The sequence below is a fragment of the Callithrix jacchus genome, chromosome 11 (assembly GCF_049354715.1).
Source record: "Callithrix jacchus isolate 240 chromosome 11, calJac240_pri, whole genome shotgun sequence".
NCBI classification, from domain to species: Eukaryota; Metazoa; Chordata; class Mammalia; order Primates; family Cebidae; genus Callithrix; species Callithrix jacchus.
The window spans coordinates 51,893,677-51,903,746 of NC_133512.1; the positions used below are offsets into that span (position 1 = coordinate 51,893,677).

The 10,070-nt window shown below is 39.4% G+C and overlaps 1 protein-coding gene across 7 annotated transcripts; it reads right to left on the minus strand.

The window, feature by feature from the left end:
• Positions 1–217: 217 nt before the first annotated feature.
• On the minus strand, positions 218–8,633 carry TAC1 (tachykinin precursor 1). 7 transcript variants are annotated; one of them, XM_035253809.3, is made up of 7 exons: positions 8,530–8,633; positions 7,993–8,124; positions 6,922–7,018; positions 6,409–6,453; positions 5,774–5,797; positions 4,266–4,319; positions 218–810 (listed from the first exon to the last, which is right to left on the minus strand). In XM_035253809.3, exons 2-7 carry the CDS (start codon positions 8,113–8,115, stop codon positions 761–763), a joined length of 393 nt encoding a protein of 130 aa, XP_035109700.1. In that variant the 5' UTR covers positions 8,116–8,124; positions 8,530–8,633; the 3' UTR covers positions 218–760. The 7 variants fall into 7 exon arrangements, with proteins under 7 accessions (XP_035109700.1, XP_035109701.1, XP_035109702.1 ...); XM_035253810.2 differs by having other exon boundaries at positions 8,362–8,633; XM_035253811.3 differs by lacking the exon at positions 6,409–6,453.
• Positions 8,634–10,070: the final 1,437 nt, after the last annotated feature.

The window sequence follows — 10,070 nt, forward strand, 5'->3', positions numbered from 1 at the left end:
AAGACATATATAACCAGAACTTAGCCTTTACTCTTTGGAATTCAAAATGCAATTATGTTTTTCATAAATGATCTCATGACAAATGATTTAGCAAAAAAAAGTATGTGTGAGAGAGAGAAATTTCATTTTAGACAAAACTGCTTGGAACATATTTTATCTATTAAAGGAAAGATTGCTAATTGGACATAAATTTTAATAAAAGAATATGACAAAAATCTTCAAGATATTTTTTCTTTTATTTAAAATAGCTATCACAACACATCATACAATGAAATGAAGACCTTAGAATCACATTAAAACTTTTAAAAAACATCTCTATATAGTCACAAAACATGAAACATGCTTCAGAGATACAAATATAGTGTAATACCAAAATCTCAGTACATTTTCACCATGAAAACAAATAGGAAAAGCACAAAACTGTCAGGAGTTTCCTTCTGTTTCCACAGTAGCTGACACAACTGCTTCAAAGCAATGATTTCTTTCTTTAGGGACCATAATCACTGACAGGGTTTTACAATTTCATTGAACACTATGCTTTTTTGAGAAATAACCACTTATTTCTTTTTTAAAGGGAGTTATACTGGAATTAAAGCACACATTTACAACACATATTGGCACAATATGAAAAATAAACAGTTTTTGAATTTTCAACCCCAAACAATTGTTAAATAAATAATTATTCCTCATTGTGCATGTCTTATTTTACCTTTCATTGCCCACTGACACAAATGAAGCTGAATAAATAACGTTAGGTAGTTTATTTACGTCTTCTTTCATAATTCTGCATGGCACTCCTTTCATAAGCCACTGAAAACAAGAGGAGGTAAAATGTTTTTTAGGTGAATTCACTGAGAGAGTTAAACAACTAAAGTCAGGGCATATAGTAATTTATTTTAAACTCATAATGAGATTTTCCCCTCTATGGAAGTATTTCTAGGAATGCTATTTGCACATCTTCCAATCCTGCCCCGGTCTCTATTCTGACTGGAAATGATCTAACCACCAGAACTCAGTTTCTTTTGTCATTCACCATATAGTTGGTGCCCCCAAAGCTTATTTCCCCAATATATTCCAGTGTTGATTCTCAGCAGCTTTCTCAAGCAGTGGCAAACACAGTGAATTGTAGAAAGGAAAAATGCCTACAATAACCAGGAATATTAGTAGGAAAAAAACAAAATGTGGGACTTTTATTCTAGCAGAGACCATGGGCCAAATCCAGACTACCATTTGCTCTTGTAAATAGGTTTAGAGGAATACAGACACACTCATTCACTTACATATTTTCTATGGCTGCTTTGGCCTAAAAGAACAGATTTGGATAGTTGCAACAGAGATTATGTGGCTCACAAAGCCTAAAATATTTATGATCTGTTTATTTTCAGAAAAAGTTTGCTGATCTCTGTTCAAGGGGCATCTAATTGTGTGGGGGTCTCTTCCTCCCTTGTGGATACCTCCCAGTGATGAATTGTCCTCCAGATTAAAAACAGTTCATTTACCATAGGTGAGTCAGTTGATCCATGTAAATCCTACACTGTTTAACTTTTCATGAACACCTGAGAGGCCTGTGAGGATTAATTATTACTTATAAAGGTATTTAACATATAGCTAGCAAGTAATTTAAACATATTATCTGGAAAAAATGCCAAAATTGTGTATGATATATAACTTCAAAGGAATCTGTAACCACAAAGTGGTAAAAATCAGACTATTGTTATCAAAGTATCTGGGGATATTTTTCATCATCTTAACCTTATAGACTTAGACATACGTTATAGTAGAACTACTATGCTTTTTGAAATTTAGTATGGCTTGTATAAAAGACTGAATTTAAACAGAAACAGTGGAAAGATCTGTGAAGAATCTGTAGGAATAATAGGTGCTTCTCTAAGAAGTTTCCCCAGTGAGAAGAGGTTTGTTGACAGAGAAGGCAGGTAAAGGCACTAGCGTTATCACATCCCTCTTTTAATACTGGTCTTAAACACCCAACTATCCTTTAAGTTAGGTTAACAATAAGCTGAATATTTTATATCAATTAAGTATGCACTTTTGAGGCAGAACAGTCTGAGCCCCACACTGGACAGGCTCGAAGGAAGGAAACAGTTTATTTCTCAATCTGGTTTGATTATATTAGGAACAGGATGAATAGCCCAAGTTCAGTCTCTGACAAGCTTTAGGTAACATGACTCTGTGCCTCAGAGAAATGAGATGAAAGCTAATGTCAGCTAACGAAAGACAGACTAGTGATTTAGCTGGAACATAATGTCCTCTTACCTGGTCTTTGAATCCTCAGAAGCCTGATATAAACTTTTGAGTGCATGAGCTGATGGTTTCTCTGGGAAAGGGCATCTAGATTTATCAGATTGTCAAAGAGGTCTCTGACCATGAGTGGGTAAGGATCAGATGGCTGTAGATTAAGGCTGTGATAACCTTGCCTCAGCGAGTTATATGAAAAGATCCCTGATTCACTGTGGATCAAATCACATTTTTGCTCATTTTTTATCTATTTATATTTTCTTAACTAAAATGGAGGAACAAAGATTTAGTTACAAATTGATCCTGATTCATTACAGTGATTCTATTTATCATTACCTATGATTATTTATTAAGTACATTTAATAGCACTTAATCTGTTCTAATTTGTATAACCATCTATATTATTTGTAAAGTTAAGCATATTCTGAAACCTATATCAATTCTGGAAATGGAAAGTTAATGACTAATACGATTATCAAGAAAACTACAGTTAAGTGATGGCTAGTATGTACTGATACAAATAAACGCCATTGTGGTTTAAATTTATACTTCATGTCCAAAAGTGGGAAGATAATACATATTAATAAAACAATCACAAGTTTTTCATGAAGGCACATTGATAATTTCTTACACTTCACTTACACTTGAACAGCCCAAAATGACTGGTGACAAAATGCAAAGGTAGTGTCTACGTAGAAATTGGAGACCCAATAAAAACACTAGGCTAGCTTGTCCTGTGGACTTCAACACCAAGAACTACAAATTCCAAATTTATTGGATATTTTCTATGAAAAGGTCAATTATGAAGCACCTAGAACTTTTCAATTATATGAATATATTCTCTGGCTTCTGTGGTAGCCCAGATTGTGTTAACTTTTTTTTTCTATTATGGGTTTTGATTTTTGCCCCACAGAAATCAGTTTTATTTGATGTACCCAAGTCTTATATTTCCCAATAAAGAAAAAATGTCTATTAAAAAACACTGAAATAATTATTTTTGCTAGGATCCAGACAATTAAGAATTAAGCCAGCATATCTTGTAGATTGTCTAGAAAATAGAAATATTCTAAATGGGTAAGACAGCTGGTGTCTTTCCATTATTTTCTAATTAATTACATGTTTAGTATTTTAATTCTATTTTCACTAAAGACAAAATAGAATGTAAATAGCTTTTCCAAGAAGCCCAAGAGCTGAGAGCTATAAGGTCTTAGCAAAAAGTGAGATTCTATTAAAATGATATAGGAGTTATTTATCTTGAAATCAGTGTGATGAATTAGTTAATTAATAATGATTTTCAGATATACACATGTGATACTTACAAAAAAGATGGAAACTGAAGAGAAGGAAACCTGCCATCTTTATATCATATGAAAGAGTTGTCAGAATTAAAATGAGAATTGTGGCTTCCTTTCTCTTAGGGGTTTATAGCCAGAACACTCAAGGATATTTACTTGTGTTCCTTTTTGAAAGTAGTGAAATGAACCATTATCACTCTTATCCTCTCCAACATTCATCAGCATGTTTAGATTTTGAATTTCTACAACTTCATAAAGAGCAAGTAATTTGTATAAAGAATTTGTTTTGTGAATTTATTTACTTTTGTGTTGGAGAGTGCCAGATGTAATGTCTTGTAAAACTTTCAAATTACTTTGATAACAAGTGAAAATTAGCCTCACTCTTCCCTGTACTCCCCACTCCACCGTAGTTCAGTTAAAGGTGACTTATTTAACAGATCTACAGGAAAGAGGATAGGACTAACCCAAAGATTCAGGGTGGGTAATGATTAAATGAGGCAGACACTTGTAAGTATGGTGATTTGAGAGAAATAGACAGATATTAGCTTAATCAGCTATAAAGCCATTTATGGTTACAACTGATTTTTTTTTACCGTAAATACCCATTTTTGTATCTACTACTCCTTTTTAATGTTTTTAAAACTACGTCTTAGAAAAAAATAGTAGAAGTAGATTTGAGATACTGTTCATTTTCAGTCATGATTTCATACATACCAGAATTTAAAGCTCTTTTGCCCATTAGTCCAACAAAGGAATCTGTTTTATGCCCTGGAAAAATACATTTAGGGGTATTTTAATATGTATATCTTTGAGGAAACAAACTATTATAACTAGAACAAAGCAAGCTTCTGAATATATGTCTGTATAACAAATATGTATCTACTTCAAGTTTTGATGAACCTTAATAAAGATTCCTTAAAAGTTTTATAAATTACACTAAAACAATATAATGAAAGCACTTTTCTCAATTCTACATTTAATATTAGCAAGAACTTTTTATTCATATTATATCTGTTATATGAGGTTTTAAAAACTATTTTATATAAAAATTGTTGTTATTTGACCTAGCTTTGATTTTTTAGGAAGTCAATTTCACATTTGTGTGAGAGTGAAATATTCAAGCGTATTTCCTTGTGTTATTGAAAAGTTGCACTTCTCAGCAAGTAGACCTTAATTAAATCAGATTCCTTTCCTTGATGATTATAATCTTCTAAAAGGTCAATGTTTTTATTTTATTGGGTATTAAAGGATACTGCTTTCAGAAAAGTGCATTAGTTTTGACATGAATGGAGCACATTTTTTATCACACAGAAGTTTCTATATATAATTCCCTTCAAAGTCAAATCCTTAGAAAGAAAATATGAATACTATTTATTTATTTTTCAAAGATGAACTCTTTGGAAAAGACTACTATTTTAACGCTAGGGAGAGAATTTATCTTGGTTTTTATTCTAATGGTTGAGAATAGAGCTGCTATGTTAATGTGGCCTGCTCTGCCACACAATGAACCAAATCCAAGACAGGGTACATGCATGGACAGTATGATGAAGATGGATCCTTATGACTTCTTGTCAACTCTGCTTCCATTGAGAAACAAATCTAATGACCTTCAGGTACCACAATTTTGCCATCTTTTCTGCCCTAAGAAATGTTTTACTGATTGAGTTTTCCCATTCAATTATGGGATTGAAAAACTGCATCTCCACCCATCTTTATTTTTAGTATGAATTCTCTACTCATAGTCACTCACTCATTCCATTTAATTGGCTGCTGGATGACCCTAATTAAATGACATCATTATTGGAGCAAGCATACTAACATGAGTTAGAAGATCCCTACAAATGCTTGTGGGGTTTTCGTGATTTTTGTTTGTTCGTTTAACAATGAAGGTAAGCTTAGTGTGTGGGAAGAAATATGTATGGAGGATTTCTAATCTTAGGGTTGAAATTCTTATCTAAAACTAACAATTTAAGGGACTTAAAAGACTTTTCTTTTTCTTTTTTAATATAATGCATCTTTTTGGTAAGTACAATATGTCTAAACAACACAGCTTTAAACAATCATGTTCTGGATGTAATATGAATCTCCCCCATTCTTATATTGTCTTCATTAAACCTATTAGTCCTAAGGTTATGATAGAAAATAAGCGAACATAAATAAAGTGGAATTCAATCTAATTTTACATTTAAATTTGATAAATGTCAAAAAAATTTTGAACTTACTTTTGTGAGAGATCTGGCCATGGCCTAGAAGAAAGATAAAATTAGCAAACACATATAGATTTGTTTTTAAAGATGCTACATTATATCTTTTATAAAATAATTTGATTCTCAAAATATGTAACATTTTCTGTTATCCTGAGGAATAAAGCAGAATCGTAAATGCTAAACAAATTATTAATCATAAAAACTAAATATTTAAACAAACGAATGGAATTTTATTAAGTGCCCTCTATGGGATTCAACATAGGACTATGAGACTTTTGAGGCCTCTTATTAACTGTAAGACTGTAACAGCTCCCACCTTCAAGGCTGAGCACCCATTCAGAGGGAGAGAGAGAAAGAGAGAGAGAGAGAGGAGGGAGGGAGAAGAGGGGAGAGGGAAAGGGAGAGACAGGGAAAGGGAGAGAGAGAGTGAAAAGGAGAAAGAGGGAAAGGGAGAGGGAGAGGGAGGGGGAGGGAGAGAGGAGCGGGGAAGAGAGAGAGAGGGAGAGAGACAGAGAGAGAGGGTATGCAAATCCATCTCTTTATTAAACAGGCATGATCCAGATCCTGTATTTCAGCCCACACAATATTTTATTTCACTTTCCTACATGTGCTTTCACAATAGTAAAATAAAGATTTATAGGAATGTTTACCATAAAGAGCCTTTAACAGGGCCACTTGTTTTTCAATTGAGGAATCTGACAAGAGACGAATTGTCATTAACTACATGTTCCACTGATGGTGCGATGAATTCAAGGAAACAATATTTCTATCCCAAGACAAATCTACCCTCACCTCAGAGAATGCTATAAAATCCTGTTCCACATGCATTGGATCATTCGCAGTACTGTCTCCCGGAGGTCCGTGCCTTCCCTTTGTCAGTTTGGATCTTTAGTCAAGGGAGCGCTTCACTCGAATAGAGTGAGGCTTGCGAACCAGATCCTTCCCTCCCTCGAATAGAGTGAGGCTTGCGAACCAGATCCTTCCCTCCCTCCGCGGGCCCGTGCGTGCCTTGGCGCGGTGCGGGCCAGTGTCGCGCCTGGGGAATTACACCACTCTTGGGGTGGAAGTCTCTACTCAGAGAGAGAGACCCTAGGGTACCCCGGGAAGGAGTGAGCAGACAGGGCGGGCTGCCTAAGAGATCTAGGGACGGTCGCCCATCTCACCAGCATCCCGTTTGCCCATTAATCCAAAGAACTGCTGAGGCTTGGGTCTCCGGGCGATTCTCTGCAGAATATGCTCAAAGGGCTCCGGCAGTTCCTCCTGGGGGACAGAAGCACGGACAAAGGGCGTGTAAGGCAACCGGAGCGAGGCGCCCAGCAAACCGAGCCCTTCCCGCGGTACTCCGGCCCCGAGGCGGGGGGAGGCAGCCTTCCCCACGCTCGGGCTGAGCGGGGTCCCTCCCGAGGCGCTCCCTCTCTGTGCCCCTCCTCTCCGAACTCGCGTCCTGCTCCCCCAAGCCTGCCAGGCCGAATTAGCAGCTGGCGCTGCGTCTTCAAGCCTCGAGCGCTTTCCGCTCTTTCCTCCCAGCCTGGGGTCCTGCGCTCATTTGCCGCGCAGCCACCGACTCCGTCTTGTGTCGGTGCCGGCTTTGGAGAGTCCTAAGCGCCCTAAATGCACACAGGTGTGTGTGATCTGTGGTTGGGGCTGCGGTGGGGAAGGGTGATGACGCTTTACAGACGTCTTTCACAGTTTTCCCGAGGCGCGCTCCCCAGCGCCAGTAGCTACAAGTTTCTAAACGGAAACTTGAAGCTACGTCCTCAGGTTCGCAAAACAAATGCGAAGGCAGGAAATTAACTTCCCTCCCGCCTCCGGCCCTCCAATGCCCCTGCAGCTCGCGCGTGTGCCCGCTGCTGCCCGCGACCAAGGCGCCCTCCTCTTCCCTTGCCCAGGGCAGCGCAGTTGGACCTAAGCCCCCGAAATCCCCTTTCCTAGGGGTTGAAACCTCATGAGATTTCCTGCCTAGTGAGGATCTCGGGCTCATCCGGGAAGGCATCCCTGCTTCAGGGAGTTTCTGGGCCGGATGGTGCAGCCCTCGGGAAGAAACTTGAATCGTGGGCGCAAAACCCCACGAGGAACCCGGCAAATAGCGCCCCTTTCCATCCTCCCGCACGCATCCGTTGCCTCTCATCGCGGTTGCGGGGCCTGCCAGGCTAACTAGGGTACTGTTGCGTGGGAAGGTGACAGCTCCGGAGCTCAAGGAGAAGGCTGTGGGCCGTCCTAGGAAGGGGCCTCACCTTGATCTGGTCGCTGTCGGACCAGTCGGACCAGTAATTCAGATCATCATTGGCTCCTATTTCTTCTGCAAACAGCTGAGTGGAGACGAGAAAAAAGACTGCCAAGGCCACGAGGATTCTCATGTTGGATATCTGGGAAGGGGTAGGGTGAAGAGACCAAAGAGAGAAAAAATGTATATATTAGGGGTGGTTATCCGAGACTTAGGGCAGCAGAATTTTCTGCCCCACAACGGATGAGCCAAGATCAAAAGCATAAGGACTAAAGTCTCGCCTGTACCCGTTAGGCAAGATAATCGTGCCCCAAAGATTCTCCAACCTTCTTCTCCCTGAAACCCAACTCCCCCAGCCCCCAAACCCACCAACCCACACCTTCAAACCGGGAGGCTCTGCAGGTGGAAGACAAAGAGGGGCGTTGGCGTTTGGGAAGCCAGTCTCCCCACTGCCCCTCGCAGCAGCGCGCACCCAGAGCGGCCACCTCGGACAGATGTGCGGCGGGGTGAGCCCGGCAACCGTGGCCGGCACAGCGCGGGCACTTACTACAACGGACAGTCCCGCGGGACTCAGGGTTCCTCCGAGCGCACGCTGGTCGCTCCGCACTCTAGGTGGCTGCAGCCGGAAAGGAGGAGGTCCAAGCGCGCTCTTTTGCCTGCTCAGTGCCTTGCGGTATTTATCCCAGGCTCCTCGAGCCTCCAGACCCACGTGACACTCTCCCCACGCGACTTTCTGCTCAATATTTAATTAGCCGCCTCCTCTCCTTTTGCTTGCGTGATTGAGAGTTTCCGAGACAGTAACTCGTCGATGCCCATAACATCTGGACCCAATTGGGTTCTAAATGACGCAATTTTAGGAAAATCGAGGTCTCGCCATCCAATCCAGAGCGGCCTGCTTCCGTCTGCAGATCTGATACCCCCTCCCCTTTCCTTCCGAACTGGTTTCAAGACACCTGAGATTACTCATCAAGTTTGAGCAAAGTGACTCATTCCTTGGACTTCCGTAACTTTTCCGTCCCTTTAGACGTCAGGATAAGTTGCACTTTTGAGGGTGGCCAGATAACTGTAGGCATTAAGACATTTCTTAAAAATCAGGCTAGGAAAGGACTTCAGTGGAGGGGAGATAGGGGAGGCATTATTTTCCCCTCTATTGCTAGTTAAGAATATGTGTTTCTGAGACACAGCATCTTTCTATGACCAGAACATCCCTCTCCCAAATCAACGTGAATTTCCTTCGCATTTCAAAAGGATGTTTAGTCTCACAGTATTCTAGAAGATGGAAGCAGATTGATTTTACATTTTGGAGAAAGGGGAATTTAAACATGGCATCGTGGGTATGATTTATTTCGTTCCAAGCTGGCTAAGTCTTCTTCCTTGCCACATCCAGGAGCAGGGGCTGGAACAGGACATTTTTTTTTTTTTTCTGCTTCTCTCCTACACTTTCTTAATGAAGACTAGGAAACCAGCAATATAGTGTATAGGATCCTCACTCTTGTCACTAAAGGGCTCTACAAATCATATGTTTCTCCTTTCTATGAAAGTAAGAGTAGTGAAGATGCTAACGGGGCCATCATTAACAGCATGAAATTATTAGACAAATAGCATTTGTACAGAAACCACAGCTTTCCATGAGCTTGTGGGTGCCTGGCAGACACTGATCTCTAAATGAATTAGATGATGTGGCATCTTTGGTGGCGTTATTTTCTTCCCTTTACTTGTAAAGTATTATACTTTTCAATTATGATTTTTTTAGTAAATTGCATAAAGAAAATAAATTTTTGTAACTCAAGTAACTTTATTCTCTGATATATGTTGTTCTTTCTTAAATAACCCTGAATTTGGAAATTCTCATGCATTTCTCATTTCTTTAGGCCTTAGCCTCACAATGTGAGCATTTTAGTTTTTATTTTCAAAACTTTTTATATGGAAAATTATAAGCATACCCAAAAGTAGAGAGAATCGTCCACTTGAAACAATTTCCATGTTTCATCTACCACCCTTCCAGTTTCTTCTGCACTCAGATTATTTTGAAAAAAAAAAAAAAAAAAACCCAAACATTTCATTATTTCAACTGTAAATATTTCAGCA

Bases quoted from the DNA above. Each gene is read 5' to 3' on its own strand.
- TAC1 (XM_035253809.3), bottom strand. From the start codon at position 8,115: ATGAGAATCCTCGTGGCCTTGGCAGTCTTTTTTCTCGTCTCCACTCAG. The intron at 6,454-6,921 runs GTGAGATGGGCG...GTCTCTTGTCAG, and splicing joins AATGGGCAAACGGGATGCTG to ATTCCTCAATTGAAAAACAA. The intron at 5,798-6,408 runs GTAAACATTCCT...TCTTTCTTCTAG, and splicing joins CCTGTTAAAGGCTCTTTATG to GCCATGGCCAGATCTCTCAC.